Consider the following 26,780-nt stretch of genomic DNA (forward strand, 5'->3'; position numbering starts at 1 on the left):
CTGTGATCTCCATGGAGATAATAGAAGAGTAAAATAAAACTTCCTCAAATAAAAAGAGCAATGAGACAAACCCAGGTTAAACATGATTTATCATGTTAAAATTAGAAAAGTAAAAGAATGGCTATATTACCCAGCCTCCCTTGCTGCCATTTTACCCGAAGTCCCTACTTCATCTTGGAATTTGCCTTGAGAGACTTTTTTCCTCTTTAAGGATGGGCTAATTTTTTTTGAATAAATAATAAAAAAGAATGAAGAGGAACTGATCCTACAAATGCACTTTTTCTATGCGGTATCACAATCTTATCGATGGTTTCTTTATGTGCTAATTGTAAAAATGTGGATACTTTGCGGCCAATGACAATTTCCTTGCAGCATCGTCTCCTGAGCCGCCACTTCACGTTCTTCGGAAGGCAAAAAACTCGCTCCCTAAGGCAGCCTCCCATGTAACTGCTTGTCAGGCAGGTGAGGAAGTCAGCTCTCCACCTGATTTCCAACGACCTTCCGCACGATCGTCTGGCCCGGCCCGGCTCGGCTCTCCTGGGAGTCTCGTCAAGACCGCCCTCCCTCCTGGGCTTTGACAGGCCGCTTACGGGCCTCGTTCCCTCTGCTTGGGCCGCGCAGCCCGCTGGGCATCCGGCAGAGGGCGGGCTTCCCCGGCGCCGGCGCCCTGCTTTCCCTCCGTTTCCTCAGCAGGTCTGGCCTCTCGCCTCCGGCGCTGCTTCCGCGACCGAGCGGCGTCCGTCGTGGCGGGGGAGCTGAGTGTCAGGGACCGAAGGAGCAAGCGGGCCGGCGTCAGGATGCCGCTGGGCCTGAAACCGACGTGCAGCGTCTGCCGCACCACTTCCTCGTCCATGTGGAAGAAAGGCGGGCAGGGCGAGATCCTTTGCAACAACTGCACGGGCCGTTCAGGGCCGGCCGCCGCTGGGGCAGCCGCCTACGCCACCACCTCCGCGGCCTCGCAGCACAGCAACGGCGGCGGCGGCGGCGGAGGGAGTAGCGGCAGCGGCGGCGGGGGCGGCGGCGGGAAGCAGGTGAGGTTTCCTGGTAGCCACCTCGCTCAGGCAGCAACCCTGAAACAATTGGTTGCCGCGCGGTTTATTTTTAGGCCGAACAGAAAAGGCTATAAATACATGCTGAAAGTATACAATCATTTTAAAAAGATAAATGATTAATTAAGCTTTGGAAAGTGCACTTCAGGTTAGTCCAAAATGTGATTAAAGAAATTGGGAAAGATTTGTCGTATCTGCCGAGATCTTAAACTCAGAGCTTGTACGTATCTTCCCAGAAGTAAGTCCCATTGAGTTCAAAGGTGCAGGATTGCAGCCTTAACTGTGAACCTGTTACTTGGGAATAAATCTCAGTCATTGGATTCAGGTATGCTAAGTCAAGGTTTGGTTAACTTTTTTTAACTAAATAAACCCCAGTTGGCTGGGTTCATACAACATACTAAGCTGCACACAAATAAACTATTCTTTGTGGCAGTACCAACCTTGTGGAACAGCCTCCCTGTGGACGGCCCCCATCTTTATTGATCTTTCGAAAACTCTGGAAAACTGAGTTGTTTTAGAGAAACGTCCCCTGGCCTGATTTCTATTTTATGACATTGTTCCTTTTTGTCTTGTGCTGTTTTATTGTTGCTACTGAATTGTTGATTCGTTTTTCAGTTTATACTGTAGGTATTATACATTTACTCTTTGTAGGCATGGAGAGTCTTTTGAAGGCAGTGAGATAGTCATATGTTTAATAAATAAATCAATATTTGGGGTGAAATACATGGTATTGGGATATTTCTCAACAGAATGCATGGAAGTGATTGGAAATGATTTCTGAGAGTTGGTGAAACTGCTGGTACTGTATCTTGTTTTCTTGTGAATCATTCTAGAAAGTTTTTTTTTTAAGATGAGGTACATCTGAAAAAGATTTTTCATTGAAATCAGTGAGATGTGCTTTTAAGTAAATAGGTCTAGAATAGGAACTTAATTTGTACTCTTTTTTGACCTGTTATATTTTACTTCATTTTTAAAAAATAATAATAATGTAAATGGAATATAGACTAACAAGTTCTCAATATTTCTTATGCTTTGTATACCATAGAGCAAGCAAGAAATTCACAGAAGATCTGCTCGATTAAGGAACACAAAATATAAGTCTGCTCCTGCTGCTGAGAAAAAGGTTTCCACTAAAGGGAAAGGGAGAAGGCATATATTTAAATTAAAAAATGTAAGGCGATTGTGGACTCTTGTTACTGGTCAGCATTACTAAAGCCAGCAATGGACTTACAGTTTAAAGATTGCTTGACATACTACTTTTTCTACATGGTTACAGTTCTCTGCAAAAAAAATAGCAAATGCTCAAAAATCAATTTTTTTACATATGTACAAGTTTAATATACTAGGATATGTAGATATTCAGGTGTGATGGATGCTCATTTATTGGTATACATATTGCACCAAGCTATTATTAGTTTTCATGTAATGCTAAGCTTTGAACAATTGTTTACAAATCACAGTGACTGGATTTACATGCCTGGAAATTCAGATCCCAATCTATGGCTTAGTTCAGTTAGTGAACTCATTTATAGACAAGTGTATTTTCTCGGTATTTCATGGAAATGGTACCTTTGGAATTGATAAATGTGGAAAATGAGGTGATGAACTGGATAAATTAGGGAACAATATAGGAAAGGGTGTTGAGGTGAGATTTGAAAAAACAAATGGAATTAATAGTTTTTGCAAATATTTAAGGAAGCTTTGTTCTTAAGCTTTTACTTTACAACCAAATATAGTAATTTTCATGAAAGGAACCTTTGAGGATCACATCCTTCTCTTTGTGGAATGAAATGTAGAATTTGGGCCAGTCTTCTATGTGCCAGCTAGCTAATTATACTTGTTATACTATGTACTATATATAACAGATTTGGTCTACTAATTCAAATGTGAGAAGTGTAATAGAATGGAAAGATGAAATTAATTACATCAGAATCATCTTGTATATTATATATATATATATATTTATATTTTTAATCTATTTTTGTGTTCCCAATTTTATTTTGACCTATTTTATAATTTTCTATTAATTCAGCTGCTGTTTTTGTTTTACCTATTCTTTTGTTCAAACAGACCAGCATAGAAACTGTCTGTCTATTGTCTATATCACTGGGAGCTAACATTTGTTTAATGTCAGTTTGAAGCTTTGTTCTAGCAGCTCCATATTGTGTGCAGTATATTTACATGCTGCCAATACGTTAAGAGTATGTATAATTTCGTATCTCAACATGTTAACAGTAATATAAGTTCCTGCATCTAAGTTACTGAATTTCCAAATGCCAGTAATTGGCTATTCCATTGTTGTATGTTCATTCATTGACAGATGCATCTATTTGCTGTGCTATATACTAGTAAGCTATAATGTATGAAATGTATTTCAGGCAATTTAATTTAATTATAGGATTGTATTTTGAAATACTTCCTGATAATACTAGCTAGCATGCACCTTTAAATGCATTTTTGTCATAGTTTTATACAGTTCAGTCATAAACTTTTTTCTTGTTTTTTTAGCCCATCAAAGCACCAGAATCTGTAGCCACCATAATTACAGCAGAATCTATCTTCTATAAGGTATGATTTTGATTTTTTAAAAAAGATTTTATCTAGATGTATGTCCCACTGAATGCATTTGGAATCTATTTTAGAGTAGACAATTATAGGATTGCACTGTTAGTCTTACAAATGTTGCTGCTGTTATGTAAACATACTGCTGAAGTTCAGAAATATTAAAGCAGAATGTTTAAAAAAATCAATGAAAATGATTTATATGCTGGTGAAAAATTGTAATAAGGTTTATCTACCTACCTAAATGATTTAGGAATCTCATAATTTCTTAGGAAAGCATCTGGCTAGAATATATTTTACAAACTATAAAAAATATAAATAGGATTTGGAATCTAAGCATATGAGTGTAGTCTTAATTTAATAGGGCTTTTCTGGCTCTCTCCTGCTGCAAATTAATGAATCTCCCAAAAAGGCTGCCTCTGAGAGTCAAAAGATACTTCTAAAATTCTCTAAAAGAATCTTTAGAATTTTTTAACATTTTAAAATTAAAAGATGTTTAAAGTAGTTGCATGAGGAGGTTTTAATTTGCAGGGGTGAGAATTCAAGCAAACATGACATTTGCATGAGCAAAGATATCTTCCACCCATTCAAGGATCCAAGTCTTACAGCAAATGCTTACATTATTGAATAATTATATTCCATGTTTGGAATGTGATTCATTTATATTTATGTTACTATAATTGGGGAATGAATTTACAGTGTGAGTTTGTATTTTGTCAGTACAGTGTTACTGAACAGTACAAGTACACACATATGAAAATATCTTGAATAAAGTGGTTGGAAAATTAATGGCTGAGCTTTGATACAAACTGGGAACTTCCAGGACTATGTATTTCTAAAGTGTAATGGTGTATTTTTTATTCAAGAATAAAGAAACTATTCCCCCCCCCCCAAGTCTTACTATGTTGTCTCATCTTGGGGGTGGGGTTGTTCCTGGGAGGGATGAGCTGTTATACGTTTTTCTCCCCAAATCTAACTGGCTCTAATCTTATAAGTCCCGCTTACAGGCAATTACTCTTGTTTCTCTCTTCCCTTTTAGCATGCATGTAGGTCCTTCACAATTGCCTTGATCAACAGTTTGCAAGCTGCTCTGACCAGGCATCCTGAAAGGGCTATCTAACACAGCTGTGGTAAAGGTGCAGTGAACTTACTAAGGGAAAACACCTAGTGGAACTTCTTTCCCTAATGTCAGTTAAAGGAACACCTTAGAATCTTTTAGCAGTTCTAAGCATACAAGCATACAGTTCTAAGTGTAATCAAACTTTATTAAAATAGAACAGTTATCACCTGCACTTTCAGTCTTGCACTCATTCTTCTATTCACTCACCTGACTTTCATAACCAGAACTGGTCAAGCATCTAGTCCTAGAACATGGGGATTCTCTAGTCAGAGGGGCTCCCGTAGTGCCTTTTGTTTCAGGACTTTTATAATCTGATGGTTGCTGGGCTAAATTGTCTTGTACAACAATTATTTATAAGTGGTCCCTTAAGTGTTTATTTTTCCACCCAGTAACAGAATTATGGTGAGAACCTGGAACATAAGTATGAACATGGGAAAGCTCAATACAGGGAAAAGGAAATGAATCAACTACACTTTGACATCTTAGGCATCAGTAAATTGAAATGGACTAGAATTGGACACTTTCAGTTAGAAAATCATATTATTTACTATATAGGACACACACACAAAAAGGGATGACATTGCTTTTATGGTCAGGAAGGATATAGCAAAGATGATATTTGGGGACAACGCAGTCCGTGACTGAATAATATCAATTAGAATTTGTGGATTAGCTTTTAATATGATGGTTATTCAAGCTTATGTTCCAGTCACTTATCCAGAAGTGTAGGTTGATGAGTTTTATGGTCAAGTTAATTTGAAATTGACAGAATACGCAAGCAAGATGTGCTGCTTGTGGTTGGAGACTGGAATGCCAAAGTTGGAAATAGTAAGGAGGAAAATGTAGTTGGACTGTATGGCATAGGAAACAGAAATTAAGGAGAATGATTTACCAGTTTTTGCTAACCCAATGATTTCTTCAGTGCTAACACAATTACTATACCAAAATGACACTGATATACATAGACATAATCGAATGGAATATACGGTAATAAAATTGACTATATTATTGGTATAAAGAGGTGGAAGAGCTCAGTTATAAAAGCAGAGATGCGGCTAGGAGCTGACTATGCAAGTTCTGAATCAAGCTAAAGTAGAAGAACAAAACCAACCAGTTTCCATGGTGTGATCTTGAGTATATACTCACAGTTCTCAGAGAGAACATCAGGAATCTCTTTGAAATCCTGAACCCCATTGATAGGAAACCAGAGGAATTGTGAAATGAAATCAAAGCAGTTGTTAAGAATGAATGTGAAAAGAGACTGTCAGAGACCAAGAAACAGAAGAAAGCAAACTGGATAGAAACAGCGAAGAAAAAGATCTCAGGAAGGAACTTAATAAAGGATTTCAGAGAGATGTTAGAAGAGACAAGCAGTAGCACAGTGATATTTGTAAAGACATCAAAGAAAGAAGCAGATAACAGAAAAACAAGAAAAGTTTTCCAAAAGATCTCTGAATTCAAATGGAGGTTCCAACCTCAAACTGGTATGCTAAGGGATGCCAGTGGACAGACAGTAACTGATTTAAAGAAGATCAAACAATGATGAAAAGAGTATACTGAATATATTTTACAGTAGGGATGTCACCGTCCAAGATTCTTTAGAAGGTATTCCTGATTTAAAAGAACCACTAGTGCTAGAAGATGAAATTAGATCAGCATTCTGATCATTACCAGTTGGAAAGCTATAGGAATTGATAGAATATCTATGGCAAGCAACAGAAGAAAAATCAGTGAAGTTTCTAACCATACTTTATCAGCAAAACTGGAGAATGACAGTGACCAATTGATTGGAAGGGATTAGTCTATGTTCCAATACTAAAGAAAGGAGATTTAACAAAATGTACAATTGCACAATATCCTTAATTTTGCATGCTAGCAAAATAATGCTTAGGATCATCCAACGCAGATTAGACATGAAAAGGGAGATGCCAGATATTCAAGTTGGCTTTAGAAAAGGCCAAGGAACACCAGACATTACTACAGGTAGTCCTCACTTCACAATGGTAATTGGTAGTGGAATTTCTGTTGCTAAGCCATGTGGTCATAAAGCATGATGTCATGTGACTGAGCCACTTGGCTATGGCAGTTCCAGCACTTTGGTTGCTGTTGTTAAGTGAATCCTGCACCGCGGTTAAGCATGATGCCGTGACCTCCTGCTGGTTTCCCCATTGACTTTGCTTGTCGGAAGCTGGCAGAGAAGGTTGCAAATGGCAATCGTGACTGCGGGACACTGCAGTGTAATTACAAGCCAGTTGCCAAGGCTGAGATCGTGATCACAAGACTGCGGGGACACTGTGACCATTGTAAGTATAAGGTCCAGTCAGAAGTACCACTTGTTCGGCACTGTTGTAAGTTTGAACGGTTGCTGAATGAATGGTTCAGCAAGAGTGAGAACTACCTATACTGGTGCATGCTGGATAATTGAGGAAGCCAAAGAATACCAAAAAGAAGACAGTATGGCTTTTGATTGTGTTCTCCAACCATGTCAAGTTATGGCCCTTAGGAAAATGGGAATCTGGAATATCTCATTATTCTTTTTTTAAAAACTATTTTTATTGAAGAGTTTAACACTAAAAGATAATACAAACTGAAATCAGAAAGAAAAAAAAATAGAAAAATTCACAGTGGGAAAAGAAAATAAATAGAAAAAAGAATATTTAAAGAAATGACTCCCAATCTTCCTTGCAACAAGTGCAGGCAAATTTAATATTTCCCCACCCTCATAAGATTACATACATGATTCACTTCTTCCCATAACCGCCCCCCCCCATCAATTCACAAATCCAAAAATAGTTGTTGTGGCAAAAAGTCCATAAAGGATTTTCAGAATTTTATAGAAATACTATATTTCTTATTTTAACCCTTATCAAACAATTCAAATTTATTTCCTTTCTTTTGCTCTGACAGTTTTGATCTTTAATGCATCAAGTTGCTGTCATGGGGTGGAAACTCCATTCAAACTTACTTTCTTCTGTCTCAGAGATTTCTTCAAGGCTTTAGAAACCCTCTTTTGTGAATCCAATGATAAATCCTTTTTTTTTCTCTGAAGGACTAATATCAGTTCTTGTTAGAAGGCACTAAATATATACTGTATTTAGGCAATTTTTGTGTTAGAGAAGATGCTAACAAACTTTTTGTAGATAAAAGACGCAGTTTGTATAAATTAACATAATCTATCAGCTGTCAGTTAAGCTTTCCCTTTTCTTATACTTTTAACAATCTATCTTTTCTAGGGAATATACTATCAAATTGGAGATGTTGTTTCAGTGATTGATGAGCAGGATGGTAAAACATATTATGCTCAGATTAGAGGTTTTATTCAAGACCAATACTGTGAAAAAAGTGCAGCTTTAACATGGCTCATTCCTACTACAGCAAGCCCAAAAGACTATTTTGATCCTGCAACTTACATAATAGGTAAGTTCCAAGGATTAAAGTATTAAGGCCCACTTGTCCTGATGATAATTGTACAGCTTCAAAGTTAATTTGGTTTTCTCCCCTAGAAAGGCACCATCAGGCCTATCTTTTTAGAGAATATATGTTTGTATTAGAAACACATTATTTATTTGACAACAATCTCTTCTGTTTAATGTTATTGATATGCTAAGGCAAAAATGTTGCTAAATGAGATAAATTTTTACCTACTTTTCAGCGGGGTGAGGGCTGCAACGCACCCATATGTCAACCTTACACATTATATCTTAGCTTTCTTCAATCTGGGAACTCTTCAGATATGTGGAATTCAATTCCCAAAATTTCCCAGCTAGCATGGCAACTAAGAATACTGGGCATTGATCCACAAATCTGGAAGAATGAGAAAGACTGGCCTTCCACATGTCAGCTTTATAAATCTCTTCTTGAGCCAAAAGAATCTGAAAAAAATTAAGGTACACAAATGTTGAGTATATACTCTTTGCCTTGCTTTAACATCATCTAGAATAATCATGCAGAAAATAGGTAGAGCTCTATATTATAAATCTTTGTCTATTTGCTGTTAGTTTTATACTTATTTATTAAATTATTATTTATTAAATTTATTATGGCCGCCTATTCCAGTAGAGTCTGGGCAGCTTAGAAAATCCAAATACACAGTTAAAACTGTTAAAACACATAAAACATGACACCCCAAACTAAAAACAGCCATAAAAATGGAAGCACAGTAGGGGCCCCACAAACACATTAGCTCCAGGCCTAGGAACAGAGCCAGGTCTTAAGAACCTTCCAAAACTTCAGGAGAGAGGGCACCATATATATCTCTGGGGGGATGCTGCTGCAGAGGGTGGGAGCAGTGATGGAAAAGGCATACTTCCTCAGTCCCATAAGATGACAGTGTTTAATTGAGGAGACCTGGAGCACACCCACTCTGCCTGAATATACTAGGCAGGCAGAAATGATTGGAGATAGGCAATCCCTCAGATAACCAGGACTTATGCCATGAAGGGCTTTATAGGTAAAACCAAGCACCTCGAATTGCACGTGGAAGCCAGCTGGTAACCAGTGCAGCTCATGTAGCAGTGGTGACACACGGGCAAAACAAGGAGTGGCCATTACTGCTCATGCCACTGTATTTGGACCAGCTGTAGCTTCTGGGTGGTCTTCAGGAGCAGCACCATGTAGAGCACATTGCAATAGGCATAAGTGACCATCTGAAGGGCTTCCTGTGCCAGGAAGGGGCACAACTGACACACAAAATGAACCTGTGCAAGAGCCCTCCAGGCCATAGCTGCCACCTGCTCATTGAGCAGTAACTGTAAGTCCAAGAGAACCCCCAAAATTCTTCTGTGTACTTTTTGACTGAGCTGTACATATCACAACCATCTGTCTGGAAAATAAATGCTTTTTTTTTTTAAGGACCAGAAGAAGATCTTCCCAGAAAAATTGAATACTTGGAATTTGTCTGTCATGCACCTTCAGAATATTTCAAATCTCGATCAACTCCTTTTCCTACAATTCCTACTAGGCCAGAAAAAGGTTATATCTGGACTCATGTTGGACCTACTCCAGCAATTTCAATCAAGGAAACTATTGCCAGCAGCTTGTAGTATCTCTTCAGAAAAGGTTTTTATTTATATTTTAAATTACCCAGCTGACTTCTATTTATTGTTTACATCTCTGTGCCTTTGTCAATTTCTTTTCATTTTTGAAACTCTATTTTCTTTCTCAGAAAAAAAATGTGATTTAATCTAGGGAAATGGGTATTTTTAATTATCTCTGCTGTGTTAGAACTATACTCTTACATTAGGATACTGCATACAGTAATTCATATTTAGTTTGGTCATGGGGTGGGGGTGTGGAAAAAGACATTCATTAAAAATTGAGCTGGAATTACAGCAAAATGGAGGAAAAACGATGCAAATATATCAAAACACTGTTTGAAAAACACTGGAAAAAAATTGAATACATTTCCAATGTTGTATATGTTCTGTGCTATCCAGAAAAAGGTACAAAGTCTCCTTTAGATAAAACCTAAGGTGATTTTAAGAAATGAAGGTTCAGCTGTAAAACAGTTTCGGTGGAAAATCATCTGTTCCAACATGACTCCATTATAACAGGCACTCTTTTTGTTTGGATGATGACTTATGCCATAACCGTAATGTGGATTCCTGAACCAATTTATTGGTCTTGTTATATATTAAAGGATATCTCATTGATTCATCCCAAGGATAATCAAGAGGCTTGGGGCAATATAAGCCTCTACCTCTTTACCTTTAATATCTGCAGCTAATAGAGGTGAGTAGTTGGAAGCAGGAGTGGTTAATTAGTTGCTAAAACAAGGATAAGTCCCAGGTATCTTTTAAGAGATAGCTGAATAGCCATTCCTAAGGATGTTCTAATTGCATCCAGAGAATTATTTTAGCTTCTACCCAGTTACATTACTTTTGCCTTAGACATGGTAGTTCAGAAATGGAGCTGGTTTGTAGATTAACTTGGATAATACAGAAACTTGGTGCAAATATTGCTCTAACCCATTATATGATTTTTGTCTCAATATGTTGTAGGTACCTATTTAATTGTAGGTTGTTCAGAAACCATGGTTAAAGTGTGGCTTAATGTGATGCACAGTCCCAGCCTGATTATCTTACTCCATTTTTATCTAGTTTCAGATTTAATTTTAGCATCAAAATGGCTTTTGATACTGCTGCTGCTCATGAACAATTTTTATGAAATCCAGATCTTTTTTGTATCACCACATAAAACAATACAAGGGCTGTATTTATGTGTAGACTCTGTAATGGGTTTAGGACTAATACTCTAGAAAATTAGTAAAAATGGAGCTTCTGGTAAATAGTGTTTCTGATGTTTTGGAAGCAGTTTATGGATCAGCTGTATAGTTTATGAATTCTATTAGGCTCTACCTTGGGACATTTCTGTGATGCAAATAGTATCACAGACTGGTATGTATCAACTTCAATTTCTTCTTAGACATGTTTAGGTACAGGTAGTTCTCATTTAGTGACTGCCTCAGACAGTGACTGTTTGCAGTTTGCCTGCATTTACCACCTTTGCAGCGTTTCTCTCAGTCATGTTTGCCATTACAGTCTGTCAATACGCATCATCCTGTGCCTGACCCATTTTTTTTCTTTCCCCCCCTCACAGAGTGGAGAGATTGGCTAAACAAGTGATCTCTTCCTGAGCTGCTTTTCTCTGCAGCAGTGCGCTTCTAAAAAATGCTAACTGCAAGTTAACAAGCTCAGCTCTCTGACTTTAATTAGTTGATTAGGACCCTCTGGTTTGTGCTGCTGCCTGACATTGACTGGTTTCATATTAAAGGCTTTTTTTGCCTCCTAGAAGAACAGCTGGTGTTAGCATATTCCTTTCGATATGTATTCCCCATTGTGTGTCTGCTTATTCTCTTGTAATCCCTTCCTCTCCAGTGAATGTAAACACAAACATCAATTCTCTTCTTGCTAATTGTCCCAGTGCCAGGGTGAACATTCCAAAGGGCAGGAGGTGGGGAAAAAGGGCTATAAGATTTGCCCTTTTACCCAGCTTCCATGTGAGTTGAGTTCTGGAAACTTTCCCTGCTGTTTGGGCTCATATCCTTCTGATGCTGTAAAGTAAAGGAAAGCTGAAGTAAAATCATAAGTACAGTCACGATCATGTGATTTTCACTTAGTGACCACTTTGCTTAATGACCGAGATGCCAGAACCAATTGCAGTCACTAAATGAGGACTACCTGTAACTGAATAATAGACTATTAAACTCTGAAAGATCTAAATCGGTTATTAAAAAAACAACTTGGAAATAGCTAGATAACCCTCATGAGTAAATGGCTGTAATATGATCAGAATGGTCAGCTCATAAAAACATTCTGACTTCATTCTGCATTTGGAATTAATGGAAGCTTCTGCACTATACTTAAAGGCACCTCTAATCCAGTCTAGATACAATGAAGGCATGCTCAAAAGTCCTGTTTTCTGTACAGAAGAAAAACTAGCTGAAGATGATAAAACATTTCTCACTGCTTTTTTTTTTTCATGCCAACTTTGGTATTCCATAGATACTTGTTATCCACTCTGTGGAATACTGAATTTGAAATAACTCTACAGTTAAGCAACTGTATCCAATTTAGTGTAAGTTGTGTTTATAGCCCTAGTAATTTTCTAAGACCTTGGCTAGTACTGCAGTTCCATCAACCAGGACTGCATAAAACAGAATGCAGTATAAGCAAAAACTAGCTGGATCCATGTCTGGCAGCAACATCCAACCTTTAGTGGAGATTCAGGGAAAGATTCATTCCAAACTATTCATATACTGATATATCCATCATAACATACTGTTTGGCACCCCACACCTTTCAGGTATATAAGCCAAATCTAGTTCATTTCCTGCTTTATCTGTTGGACTATATAATGATTTAAATAAACCTATGCTAATCAAATTTCTCAGCTTTCCAGACAAGGTCCTTTGCTAACAACTGAGTAACTCAGAAGTTTGCAGTTGGTTTAATATGCAAGTTACAATACTGCTGAGTGTAAACTCATACCTCAACAATGTCCCACTGCTTCTCCATGTACTTCTGAATGCAACTATAGGTGCTGGTATTAATCTACGTTAGCCTTCATTGCTGAAACATAGTATCAAAGACTTAAACTTATAAAATCATATGCTAAGCAAGACTTTCATATACAGCTGAACTTTTCTACAGCCCCCAAATGGTGGCAGGTTTCTCTTTGTTGCCACCTAGTAATTGCCCAGATTTTTGTAGCCTAGATAGGACAGCTCTAATACTGAGACTCTTTCACAGATAATTTAATCTGGTAAGGTAGATAACACAGTCTGGCATCAGAAGAAATCTAGGCATTTTAACTGGTATGCTTGATTTGATGATTACATTGAGAAAGCTCAAAGTAACCCCATCCCTTTAACAATCTTGTTTTTATTTTCAGCTATTTCAGCATTTTAGCTTTCAACTTTGTGTATTTAATATCTCTGCATTACTATAAACAAATTTGGTGTGGTATAAACTTTTTAAAAAATTACAGAAACATTTCAAAAATAAAAATTAACCATTTTTTGGTTAAACAATGTACAGTAATTTATTCAAATCAGATGTCTGAAATGTATTGAAGATGCAGTACAAGGAACTACAAGCAAATAATTTGTTACAGTAGATTAGTGATCTTCAGATTTTACAAACCTAATATCCAACTTCTTTATATTTAAGATGTAATCCTTACTGTAAAAAAGAAGAGTAGAATTAGAATTGGCCCTCTGTTGCAAAGCTGAAAGGTACATTAATTCTGTGCAGCTTAAGTGAAACAACTTTTGGGCAAACCACTTTTGTGTTCAACCACTATTCAATCAAACCCTGTTTGTTTAAAATCCTAACTAGTCATAAAGTTGCCTTGATTCTTCTTTTAGTCAGAAAGTTTTAAAGCTATTACAGATAGTCCTCAGGTTATGACAGCAACTGGGAACTCTGTTGCTAAGGGACGCTGTAGTAAAGCATGACATGACTACATTGCTTAGTGATGGCAATTCTGGCAGTCCCAGTTGCTATCATTCAATGAGGACTGTGTGGGTTGTTAAGTGAGGACCTCATGTAATAGCAACTTCTGACTTCCTGCCAGTTTCTCCATTGACTGCTTGTAGGAAGCTGGCAGGGAACGTTAGGACTTGCGATCACGTGACCATGGTTCAGTGTGATGTAATCATGAGCCGGGTGCAAGCACCTGGATCACAATCATATGACCGTGGGGTTGCTGTGATGGCTGGAACTCTGAGGACCTGTCATAAGTCCCCCTTGTAACTTTGAACGGTTGCTGGGCAAATGGTTGTAATTGGAGGACTACCTGTAGTTACCAGAGTGGAATCCTGCTATCCTCAGCCCTTTGGTGTCCTAAGCATAATTGTACCCATGACTTTCAATATTCTTAGTTGTAAATACATACATTTCCTTTAATTCCTTAAGCTTTATACATTCCACAAATCAGTTATCTGCTTAAAAAAAAATACAATGCTGTAGTGCAAAACAAATGTAACAATCTGATTCCATAAGAACAGCATAACATACAAGGACACTTATAGAACACAAATGAATAATAACCAAAAAAAGTGAACTTTCTTAGAAAGCAAAATACAGTACATTAAGAAAGCTAAGCTTCAAAGTTTTTAAACAGTGATTTAACATTTTCCAAATAAAGGGGAACAATATGAATTATTCCCAAGTTGTTAGTAACAAATGCATCCACACATGCTTGGCTTGGATATCAGTGAAGCTCAAATATTTCAAAGTGACATGGTAATACAGACTAACTTGAATTATTATTAAGAGAGAGAGAATGAAAGGCTGCCAGCATTTGTATAAAATAACGTCAAGGCCCATTTTAAACAGATTGAGAATGAGGGAAATGTATTAACTATTCACCAACACACCTCTCTTTGCTTTCCCCAGCTGGTTATCTGGCAACAGAAGCCTTGTTTCAAGGTTTGGAACCTGCCTGAAAGAAAAATAGCTGAGAAATGGCCAGCTACTCTCCAATTAATTTACCCCAGCATGCACTAAAGAATGAACTAAATGCTTCAATTAAGAGAAGCCAATACAGAAAGCTGGGTTCTAGAAAAACACAGATTCTCAGACATAATAGTCCTGATATTAAAATCTGGAATATAGCATTTACCTTATAGTTTGTAATTTGTGGTTATATAAAAAGAAAAGAAAGGGGAGTCTCATGATACATAAAAACAGAGAGGTTGTTATTTGTTTTAGCAGTCCAGATCTTAGAATACAGTTATTTTCTTCAGCTGTGAATATCCCTCTGACATATCATCCACTGGTGTATTTATGACATTAGCAGACACATTGTCATCTGACTCAATACATTTGTTTCCTTCAGGAGATGAACAAATAGTAACAGGTTCATCCATTTTATCACATAGCATTTGTTGAAGTCTCTGAATACCTATGAAAACCAAGAGAATAATGAACTTTAGAACCACAACAGGAAGCATTTATTATCAAGATTTTGTTTATGCATTCAACAAAAAGCTCAGCAAAGCTAAAATTAATTTATTACTGCAAGGGACACAGAAGTGCAGATAGTATATAAAATACCAGGTTCATTATATTAGAATGAATAGCCTTCTTCCAATAGATGAGCACTACTTCCTGAAGTCTGTCATTGCACAGAAGTGCTGGAAAAGAAGTCTAAAGAATTCTGCACCTGGAAAAATTCTAAATTATAAGTTGCAGCAATGCACACTGACCTGAAATTGATCACATCAGCTTCAATTATGTCCCAGTGTTAAAACATTTTTTCAAATGCTTTTTAGAAATCAGTAATTAATCTTTTCAAGTTCTATTGACTTATTTTGGTAAGAATTGTACAAATTAAGAGTTCAGGAAAAAAATGCAATTAATATAGTAATGAAATAATTGTAAATAAAGATCATATTGCATTTACAGCACTAATACATTTTCTCTATATCTTACTTTCTCTCAAATGATCAAGAAGGATCAAATACATCGTAACAAAACGCTTAATGTATACTACACTAAAAATACTTTTCATTTTATTTTTGTGCTCTTTTGGATGTCCCACAGAATAAGCTATTAAAGTTTATTCTCTGAGTCTAGTGATGTGCCTATAGCTGAAATCAGGGATGAGTGCTGCAGAGATGGAAAAAGAATCAGATGATGATTTTACAGAACTGAAAACTTACACAAAGTAATCTTATCTACAGAATCTGAGAAGACTAGTCTAAACCATCCGGGTTCATAACAGCAGAAGGCCTTCCCAGGACTAATCAAAAGTTTTTCATTGAGAATCTTCATCCATAAATCGATTTCAGCTTCAAATGTCTGTGTTTGTAAATACTAAGAAAAAACATGAACATGCATTAAGTGCTACATAAAATCACTATAATTAACATAAAAAGCACCTCTCATAAAAGAATAAAAAGATCAAGGTGATCAAAGTTTTCAACCAATTTACTAGGAGACCTTGGTATTCAACTTTTTCTCTATCTTAGCCCATTACATAAATTTACATTTTTTAGAGCTGAGCAAACTATTAAAGATATATGTCATGATTCTGTATACTCATCACGGTATGTAAGGATAATACTAGTGGTTTAATTTAAACAATATTCAACGGTGTAGGGTGTGCAAAAATACTTTGTTTTAAAATGTTACAGATGCAAAATTTCATTAAACACTCGGGTGGAAAGGAGAAGTATGAATATTTAAGGGAAGCCAAAAGAAAAGTAATTGTTGAAGAAACTTGAGAAGAGCATTGAATGTTTCTCTCATTAAACACTCTGGATTTGAATGTAGAACAAGGTCACTTTAAGCATTTTGGTGGCTTTTCTCTTTTGAGATTGGAACATTTCCAAAATGTCCAGAATGAAAAATGTGGTATTTCATGTTCAGAATGTTTGGAAACAAAACATTTTGGACACCATTACCTCAAAATATTTTGAATGATTGATATAGAAACATGAAGTATTATTTTAAAGTGTCAATAGTTTCATCCTTATTTTTCAAACAGCCAATGAAACTTATTTTCTTCAATCTATATTTTTTATCCTTTTCTTTTACATACCTTCCTGAAATCAGCCCACACGTATAATCCTCCTGAGCTTTTTAAAACAGGTATTCCAATCTCTGCAAGACCTTCCACAAGAATGTTTTGAGCTTCTTTTAATCTTTTTTTATTTATTGGGAAAAACACATTATCCAGCCATTCTGTCAAAGTAATAATACAAATGGATAATATCAAACAATAACAGTGACAAATTAATGGACAAGAAAAAATAGAGTGGATTTTAGCTGGATTCCACTGTTAATTTAGTTATGTAACTTGCCATTGACTACAATAATGGTTGCCAAATCATGGTTTGGTCAGAGTTAGGGTGATGGAGTAAACTAAATTTTTCTGGTATGTAATAGCTATTGTTCTCAAGACCAGAGTTCATTTTATTTTATTTTATTATTTTATTGTGCCTTCAGGTCAGTGTTGACTCCTGGCGACTGCCTGGACAAGCTCCTGTAGTTTTCTCGGCAAGATTTCAGAAGTGGTTTGCCCTTGCCTCCTCCCTAGGGCTGAGAGAGAGTGACTGGCCCAAGGTCACCCAGCTTGCTTTGTGCCTAAGGCAGGACTAGAACTCACGGTCTCCTGGTTTCTAGCCTGGTGCCTCAGCCCCTACACCAAACTGGCTCTCCGTTCATTATTCAGACTCTGCTTTGTGTGCACATGCAGTCACATTTTCAGGTTTGTCTAACCTCTGTCTCTAAGGATTTGTTGGAGAACGTGCTGCACAGGGCCAGGACATCCATGGAAAACCACCAGCTGATTAACTGCTTTCCTGATAGAATGGTTTCTGGTGTATAACACTCCAACTCTGACACCACACATGCCAAAATCCTAGAAGAGAAACAGGGAGGGGTAAACAGAGAACAATGTAATTTAAGGTGCCCTTAAAATGGCAGTGTACCACGCACATCCATACATAAATTTTCAGAATTTCTGCTTCTGATAAAATATGGAATTTCTCAAGTTTCATTCATATAATCCAAAAATTGACATCCTTTTGTAAATTGCCACCCTTTTATGCACAAATCAAAGCAGTATTAATAACTTGCTCAGTTTATCTTATCAAATTTACAGTACTAGATAATATTTTTGTCTGAGACCATCATGTAGATCTTTAGAAAAAGGAGAAACAAGCTTCTGTCTGAGGGCAGCAACCTTTGAGTATTCCAACTGCCTAACTGCAGACCTAGCAGCTTTGGGAGGGCAAGGCAGGGGGATTTAAGATATTTTGGTGGTATCAGAGATTTTAGTAGCAGACAAAAATTATTATTAAAAATAACAACATTGAATAACCATGAAGAGGACATACAAATATATGCTTGGAGTTAACTGGCATTTGAAAGAATTATGCCCAGAAATGTACACATGGCATCCAAAGAGGCCAAATGATAAAATGTGTCACATAATCAGGATGCAAGTACCACTACTTACATTCTTGCACCAGATATTGGGATACAAGTGCACAAGGGCAGGATTTGTGTCATTTGTGCATCACCTGTGGCTTGCTGCAGATGCTGAATATTATGAAAAATTGGGAGGGGGGTCTTCTTACCACTTTGAGGATGCATTTTATTTCTTTTAGATTAAAGAGATTAAACTATGCTTTGAGTTTAATTAGATTGCACAGTCCCACTGGAAATTAGGCCTTCTGTACCACAGTAATAGAGACAGAAGTCTGAACTCCAGATTGATCAATGCCAATAGCATAAATAATTTCTAGAGTCCAAACTGAATAGTATGGAAGAGGAAAATTTGACACTTCAGATGTTCAGGTACATTTTGAATACACATTGATATCAAGCATTTCTAACCTACCTTGCTAAATCCCCACATAAAATGGGTCCTGTCTGGATCTGGTAAACTAAAAAGAAATATTCACGTAGAATTAATATCTCTTTTTTTAAAAAAAAACCCTTCACTTATAAGGACAATGACACCCTGATCAATAAAATCTATTATTGCTATAAGTTCTATTCATTTATTGGTGGTCCTTGCTACTCACGGGGGTTTCAATCCAGGATAAAACCACCACTAATAAAACCGGAAACATGACCTTGAATTGGAATTGTGGGGTTATATTCTGGAGACATCTTCCTTCCATATTGTTCATCTATACAACATACGTGTATTTGCTGCTTCTGTGGATTCACTTGGAGGGAATCATCCTGCTTGTGCCATATGGCTCATGCTGTTTTTTCTATTCCATGCAGTTCTTTCATAATCTCAGTAGAATGGCATCAAATAACTGAAAGGCCCTTCCATTGAGACTGTGACTGGGCCACATGACACAGAAAAGCCATGTGGTATGAGAAAAGGGGCTCTCTCCATTACCAGCTGAGTGTTGCTCCAAGAACACCAGCTGTGTCAAAAAAACCATATGGCGCCTTGCAAGCAGGCTAAGCATGAGATCCACTGTAATTCAGCAAGGAGGTGCAAATGCAGGTATAGTACATTATGCAGATGACCTTACCCTGATCCTCAATAAATGTATGTTACAAATGTGCAAAAGCCTTTCTACCATTTTATACATACAAAAAATGAAGTCAAAATTATAAATATGCAAATACAAATATACAGAAGAGTGGTTTTTAATTATCAACTGAAGATATGCAAAACCACAGTAATGAGATTGCAAATAATGAGGGCCACCAAAACTGTACCTTCTACAGAAATCAGTGCAAGTTTGATATATAGGAACTACAGGCAGTCCTCATTTAATGACCACAATCATATAGTTTGTGACAGTGTACTCTGTTTATGGGCTTTGTCTATACAGGTGGTCCTTGTTTAACCACCACTCATTCAGTGACTGTTTCAATTTACGATGACGCTGAATGAGTAGTAGTTACAACCACCTGCGGTCACATGATCGTGATTTATGACTTCCACTGCCGGCTTCCCACAAGCAAAGTCAATTGGGAAGCCAGCAGGAAGTCGCGGTCTCATGAGGTCCTCACTTAAAGATGGCAACCAGGACTGCTGGAACTGCTGTCACGAAGTGCATAGTTTTTCGATTTATTTAAGCACTGCTTAATGATGGGGTTTCCGGTCCCAATTAGTGTTGTTGAATGAGGACTACCTGTATGTACATATGAAAATGTGCAATGCTATAAATACACACACACAGAGAAAAAAATCCCTTCAAATAAAGAAAAATCTGCCTCTATCTGCCTCTACAAAATATGTAGAGTAGGGTCCTCATGCTTTCCAGGTTTTTTATACATCTTCACTGCTCTTAAACTTAGTACACTGTTGCTGTCCTGAGCATATTATAAGACAAGTTGTCACTGTTAAAGCTTTCCAATGACCATTTCCCATCTTCATCCCATTCCACCCACTTATAATATACATGAGAGTCCAGGAATGAATTCAACAATAGACACTTCCATTCAAAAGATGGGAAAAATTTGGTTTAAAGAAGGTCTATTTATTTATTTATTAAATTTATATGCCTGTCATATTGCAGCATAGCTAAGGACAGAGGCACTAAACTAGAATTTGGTCATATTAGAGCTTAATGAAGAATTTCTAACACAGAGAGGGTGCTAAATCATAGACATAGTATTAAAGAGCAGTAATACAATTTTTAAAGAAATAATAAATTAATTTGACAAGAGATTTTGTTTTCCAGCCATTAGAAAAACATGACATGACAGCAAGACAAAAATATGTATATACTGACACAATAGCAATAGATTTCATTTACTAATTTGGAATGGAAGTCAGTTCTGTTCTTATCAACTTAACCACCTCTAAGGAAACAACCTTGAATAGAGACGTTAGACTGAGAGAAGGGGAGAATTTTCTGTGTAATACTGTGTGCATTCATTAAGTACAATAGTGTGTGGTGCTTTTACTTATATTGACCACCAAGAGGCAGAATACAACCAGTTTCATCCTGTTTGGGACTCAGCACCTACATGTAACCACAGGTCTTTCTATAGGGTTCAAACCCTCTACCAGGAATTGAAATAATTGGCTATTGCACTTTAGGTGACCATATAAGTTCATTAACTTTATCTTGTATGTGAGGGTGTGATATTATGCAACATCCTTCTCTCTCTGGTCTGAGTGCTTAAGAAAAGGAATGTGGACTGTATATACCATTCTAAAGATAATCTTTAGATCCTTTCCTGCAATTCTTTTGACCACCAAGGCCTGGTTAGCTCCTAAAGCTAGTGTATTGTATATAGTCCCTTAAACTGCAATGACCCATGAGTCCACACCTTTGCTGGAGGGCAACTACAACATGTTCTACATAAGGAATCCCTTGAAATGTGTCCAAAAGTTGCAACAGGTACAGAATACGGCAAGTAGACTGCTAACTAGAATAAATGTACTAAAAGAACTGCACTCGTTGCTAATTGCTTATTGGTGTTGGTATTCATCTTTAAAGACCTAAAAAGTTGAGGGCCTGAGAACAAAGACACTGCCTCTCTCATTATGAACCCTTCCCATCACTAAGGTCAACAGGAGAGATTCTCATAAAGGTGGCCTCACGTTTTGATTTGCACTTGTCAGAGACATGGGAGATGGTTTTTTCCTGCATTGCTCCCTAGCTAGGGAATGCATTCCCTTGGGAGTTTTCTTTGGCTCCCACTGTGTTGGCCATTACAACATTTGTAACAACAGATATTTACCAGGCTTAATTTTAATATTAAATATAATAGTAAAGGTAATATTAAAATTAACTATCAACTTTTGGGGGTTTTTTTTGGTCTTGTAAGTTTTGTTAGCATAGGAATAGAAAGATGGGGTAGAAAAATCTACCAACTCTTGAATAGTATGTATGTTATCACATCAAATACTGTTCTGGAAGAATATGTTACAGGGAGCCATTGAGATAACCTTGGAGAAACCATCCAGAAGCTGGTAAGACAACAACAGGTGTAGAAGCATGTCTTGAGTCCAGGAGAAATGAAAATATTAGAGAGACTGACTCCCCCCGAATTCCTGGGGTATAAGACAGAGGGAAGGGAAACCATAGGGAGACTTGCAAGATTCTGTTACTATAGCCTGTCTCAATAAAGTATAGTTCTAGTCTTCCTGTGGAGTGTTTTCTGACATGATCTAATCTCATAGGCCTGACACATATGGAGACAGAAGAACCATTTATGCATATGGAAACACACACATATACATATCTATGGTGTTAGACAATTAGAAAGTGTTTCCTTACCTCCTTAAGCTAAGGATGCTTGTGAATGTGGTATCACCATATACTGACAGCATGTAAATTTCATCCATTATTACATGTAACTCATACCTATATACAGAAAAAAATGTAAGAAGTCCTTAAAGTCTCCATGCATTCATTTTATTAAATAGATTAATTACTGTAGTTACTACTTAACATACTACCTGTAAGCCTACTTATTTCTACATATATAATTTATACAAAACAGACTGATTTTAGTATTCCTTACAGAACAGCTACGTATAATTACAGTAAAGCAAAAAGCTAGTGGAGACTTCAGTACATATCCCAAGTTCACTTTTTATTGAAATTGTACAATCAATAAATTAAGCAAATACCTTTTAAGTACTACACAATTAACATATATTCAAAGACACTCACCAAGTGCTCTGGGAATCTCTTATATTACCACAGTGAAAGCCACAAAATATACAACAAACTGGATTTATATTTCCATTATTCACAGACATTCAGAAGTCTGCTACTGATAGAAAGATTCCTGAACTTCCAGAAATTTATCAGCAGCTACTTAATATTTTCATAAGAACTGTTTATTGGAAAAATCTGTTAACTAAGAATCTTATCTCCAAATGTCAAATGTAGCCCCAAGTTTTTAAAGTCGCATAGTCGTAAACAATTATACTAATGCTGAGGCTTAAAAAAAACCTCTGAAAATTATTATAGTTTTTTTCACTCTAAATTCATCATTAAATTAAAAAAAAATCATGGAAAGATGGAGGTAACATTATAGGATTTGAACTTATAGCAAGTGGAACCATATTATTCCATTAAAAATATTTCTGAAAAACTTTTAAAGTCACACATTTTTTGCTTGATTTAGTCTGCAGTCCAATGCCTGGCTATTTTTGATGGCTTTAAAATATTACCACTTTCTTTGTTATCTAGCCTTTGTACCAGTGGGCTTTCTCTTTTTTTTTCTCCTTTTTTGGTCTCTGACTGTAAATCAATAAACTCAAAGTTTAGTTGGCAGTAAGACTAAGAATTGTGGACATATTTAAAGGTATAGTGTATAAGATAAATGAGCATTATAAGAATGTATCCAAAGACAAATATTTGAATATACTGCAGTAAAATGAGGCAACTGGAAATATTTTTTGTTCTTCCTTTAACCAAAATATCCTTCTTTGAGAAAGTTATAGATATATTTATTCATATACCATGTAGCTTTCTACTCACTGGTTTAAAAGATCTTTAAATCTCAATTTTAGAGGCTTTTCTCAATCCCCAATTCATAAATTGCTACCAAAGTACTTCTGAAATCAAGAGTTCAACATATTATACACTGCTATTACTACTGATTTTGGCAATGACCATTTTTCATATTTCTGACATAAATATGTCAGAAATATCAGACATCAGGCCTCTGAGCTTTAACAAGAGTAACTTTGCCTTAACAATGTATAAATGAATACTCACTATTAGTTGCATCTTCGTAAATTAGCTACTGAAGAATTCTTATTTTTTCACAAAACCTGTATCTTAGATAAATTCTTTCCCCAATACATTTCCTAAGTAAGCCAAATAAGCATATTTGACACTTGCCAAGTGAAAGGAGATTGCCAAAATCATTTTCATAACAGAAATATCGCATTATGGAAAATTAAAGCCCAAAGAAATAGCGCTAGGACTCAAACCTGTGCGCAAACTCTAGACATTCTTTCAGTAACTGTGCTGGGTAAATGTCCCCTAATGGATTGTGAGGGTTGATCAGGATTAATGCTCTGACTCGGATGCCCTGAAAAAAGAAAAACTGATAGTCGGAGACGCCAACATGACGTCAAACATACTTGCAGACTGAGTCTGCAACACTGCCATCCTTTATTAAAGTCAAGTATGGAAAACAGTCGACTTGTTACGTGCATACTTATTCCCACAACAGCAGTCTCTGTAACCCAAGAAAATGATCCAGAATCACAGCATTTTCCTCTTATTAGCTAAAATGCTTTTATCATCAGTGGCTAAAAAGATAATTTCAGAAAGTCTAAGAATGCATATTTTATATCAGTTAAAACAGGCACTTCAACAATATTGCATTCACCAAGTTATAATCAAACAAGAACTTTTGAATTTTCATTTTTTATTGATTCTAGGTTAAAAATAATGAATAAAATAACTGAAAATAAAAACTGAAAACTTTTTGTATAAATACATGGCATTTTCAAACAATGGCAATAATTTTAATAATCAAAAGGAGGAAAATACAAATATTCCACAAAAATGTACAGTCAACTAGTGAAAATGAGACACGATTTTATTGTAAGAATCCCACTTGATTTTAAAAAACTATGTGAAGTGTTCACGCTTTGCAGTCCTGATCCAGGAATATGTACTTGCAGAGAATGTCTCATATATGCCTATTTGCTCTGCAGAGTTGTTAAAACAATTGCTAACACCTACTTTTACATAAGCAGAAAAACGTATGCAGAAGCGTATTTCTGTGTCCATATTCTCTTTCTTGGATCAGCAACAATTACAGTATTTCCTATTTCTATCAAACTTGATTTGATATAACCACATTATATATGATACAAATTGGCTTTGAGCATCATTATGGTAAACTGAGTTAAACTCTAGTAGGACATTAAGTTCTGACTGGTAGGGCAGAGTCATTTTACTCTGTTCTCTTTACTTTCCTTCCATCTCAGTATTAGAATACAGCAATGCTGAGCTACTTGGTTCTTTTAACTTTCAGGGCCCACAAAGGGTGAAATGCAGATGGGCTCCTCCATTTGAATATCTCAATACACAAATAAGTTACTTCCTCAAATCTCATGTTTGAGAAAAGTTCTTTTTAAAACTATTCACATTGTACTAAACATTATGCTTTTGTTCTTATATTAGATTCTAAGTGAATAATGAATTAAATTTCTGACCAGAGGAAGAGTGAGAAGAATTAAACAATGGGCAAGAAGAATCAGAATGAACTAACAGAATTGTTAAGAACATTTTTACAGGTTTATGTATATGTTTGTTGAATCACTGATTTTAAATCACAAGAACTCTGTACTTTTCATCCTTGTCATATAATAAAAGAAAAGTTAGCAAATCCATTCATAACTGTATAACAGACTTCTGGAGGATATAGCATATAAAATAATGCCATTAAAAATGTAATTGTATTGTCGAAGGCTTTCACGGCTGGAATACGATGGCTGGTGTGGGTCTTCTGGGCTGTGTGGCCGTGTTCTGGAAGTTTTGTTTCCTAACATTTCGCCAGCATCTGTGACTGGCATCTTCAGAGGGCAGGAGCACAGACAGGAGCAGTTCTCTCTGTGCCCAGGATGATGTGACCCTTTTGTGGGTATTTATAGAGATCTGAAGGGGGGGGTTGGGGGAGGGTTGGGTTAACGAGTGGCTGCTTGTTTTGGTGTCAGCATATGTGTGTATCTTCCTGGGGGTTAGGTAGGGTTTTTTCTTCTATTGAATTGTTAATTGTGGCTGCTGGGGGTGATTAGCATGTTCATTGTGTGAACTGTTCACACATCTGGTGGTTGAGCTGAGTTCGTTGACCTTTTGCAGGCTGTATTTTTCAGAATTGGTAGCCAGGTTTTGTTGATTTTTAGACTCTTTTTTTTATTGAAACTGTGCTGGTGTTTGTGAATCTCAATGGCTTCCCGGTATAGCCTGGTATAGTGGCTGTTGGTGTTGTCCAGTATCTCTGTGTTTTCAAATAGGATTTTGTGTCCAGTGTGCTTGAGAGCATGTTCAGCTACTGCAGATTTTTCTGGTTGCTGTAGTCTGCAGTGTCTTTCGTGTTCTTTTATCCTGGTCTGGATGCTGCATTTTGTGGTCCCGATGTATACTTGCCCGCAGCTGCATGGTATGCGGTATACTCCTGTGGCGGTGAGGGGATCCCTTTTGTCTTTTGCTGATTTTAGCACTACTTGTATTTTTCTGGTGGGTCTGAAGATTGTTTGGAAATTGTGTTTTTCCATCAGTTTTCCCATGAGGTCTGTGACCCCTTTGATGTAGGGCAGAAATACTTTGTTGGTGGGTGGCTGTTTTTCTTCTTCAGTCACATCATCCTGGGCACAGAGAGAACTGCTCCTGTCCTCTGAAGATGCCGGTCACAGATGCTGGCGAAACGTTAGGAAACAAAACTTCCAGAACATGGCCACACAGCCCGGAAGACCCACACTAGCCAAAAATGTAATTCTTTGTGGCTTGCAAATCTGCATCAGAACACTGTATTCTAACTGGAAATTTAATATTTGAATACAATGCTAATAAACTGAGTTTTCATTTAAGCAAAAAAGAAAAAAATACACCCCACACAAATATAAATTAAATTCTACCCTGCACTGTTACATAGAAAAGCCTAAAAATGTACTGGGCTGCCATTGGGCAGATTAGCTGTACTATCAACAAACCTAACGGAGTAACTTAAACCAGACTCAAGGCCTTTCCTTTGGGTAGCCTAAAGAAAGTCTTTCAAGACATGCAATGTACTGCTGTGACTCAAGTCATCATATGAATAAGTTTTTGCTTGCTCTGTACTGGATGCAAACCATATATTCAATCCACAAAATGCAAAGCTTACAATTCTCCCTCCTCCCAAACTGGAGTCTTTTAAGGTAGCCCCCCTAGGTACCTCTCTTGGAACCTGCTAAACTTCCTGTTACACCTTATCTTTTATAAGATTATTTTAATTTAGAAGAAAATTAGACTGAAAGATTGCTTACTGAAAAGCATCTACCAGCCATCTTTGTTTTATTACTTTTGAAAATAAAAGTGGGGTGCTGAAGCTGCACAGCACCTTGTTTGGAAATATGCCCATCTACTCTGAAAAAAA

General features: G+C 36.8%; 2 protein-coding genes across 6 annotated transcripts in view; one reads left to right on the top strand and one right to left on the bottom strand.

The window, feature by feature from the left end:
• On the top strand, window positions 1-26,746 carry GATAD1 (GATA zinc finger domain containing 1). 5 transcript variants are annotated; one of them, XM_088150564.1, is made up of 6 exons: window positions 560-1,031; window positions 2,095-2,220; window positions 3,558-3,617; window positions 7,965-8,148; window positions 9,583-9,789; window positions 14,631-14,747. In XM_088150564.1, the coding sequence occupies exons 1-5, from the start codon at window positions 798-800 to the stop codon at window positions 9,771-9,773; spliced, it is 795 nt and encodes a 264-aa protein (XP_088006690.1). In that variant the 5' UTR covers window positions 560-797; the 3' UTR covers window positions 9,774-9,789; window positions 14,631-14,747. The 5 variants fall into 5 exon arrangements, with proteins under 5 accessions (XP_088006692.1, XP_088006693.1, XP_088006691.1 ...); XM_088150563.1 differs by lacking the exon at window positions 14,631-14,747 and adding an exon at window positions 17,187-17,323 and having other exon boundaries at window positions 563-1,031; XM_088150566.1 differs by lacking the exon at window positions 7,965-8,148 and having other exon boundaries at window positions 1-1,031.
• The window catches only part of LOC103063813 (1-aminocyclopropane-1-carboxylate synthase-like protein 1), an 18,914-nt gene continuing 7,078 nt past the window's right edge, over window positions 14,945-26,780 (bottom strand). The window contains exons 8-14 of the mRNA XM_088150562.1: window positions 23,623-23,723; window positions 21,950-22,036; window positions 18,586-18,631; window positions 17,460-17,601; window positions 16,780-16,922; window positions 15,899-16,052; window positions 14,945-15,138 (exon numbers count right to left, since the gene is read on the bottom strand). Of these exons, the coding sequence (XP_088006688.1) occupies window positions 14,957-15,138; window positions 15,899-16,052; window positions 16,780-16,922; window positions 17,460-17,601; window positions 18,586-18,631; window positions 21,950-22,036; window positions 23,623-23,723 (855 nt within the window). The 3' untranslated portion in view covers window positions 14,945-14,956. The remainder of the gene's footprint in view (window positions 15,139-15,898; window positions 16,053-16,779; window positions 16,923-17,459; window positions 17,602-18,585; window positions 18,632-21,949; window positions 22,037-23,622; window positions 23,724-26,780) is intronic.

Source organism: Python bivittatus, unplaced genomic scaffold (genome assembly GCF_059951505.1).
Source record: "Python bivittatus isolate LINGU-HERP-01145 unplaced genomic scaffold, Pbiv_v1 ctg000610_np1212, whole genome shotgun sequence".
NCBI classification, from domain to species: domain Eukaryota; kingdom Metazoa; phylum Chordata; class Lepidosauria; order Squamata; family Pythonidae; genus Python; species Python bivittatus.

Coding starts and splice junctions, on each gene's coding strand:
- GATAD1 (XM_088150564.1), top strand. CDS start 798: ATGCCGCTGGGCCTGAAACCGACGTGCAGCGTCTGCCGCACCACTTCC. Junction 2,221..3,557: donor ATATATTTAAATTAAAAAAT/GTAAGGCGATTG, acceptor TTGTTTTTTTAG/CCCATCAAAGCACCAGAATC. Junction 8,149..9,582: donor TCCTGCAACTTACATAATAG/GTAAGTTCCAAG, acceptor TTTTTTTTTAAG/GACCAGAAGAAGATCTTCCC.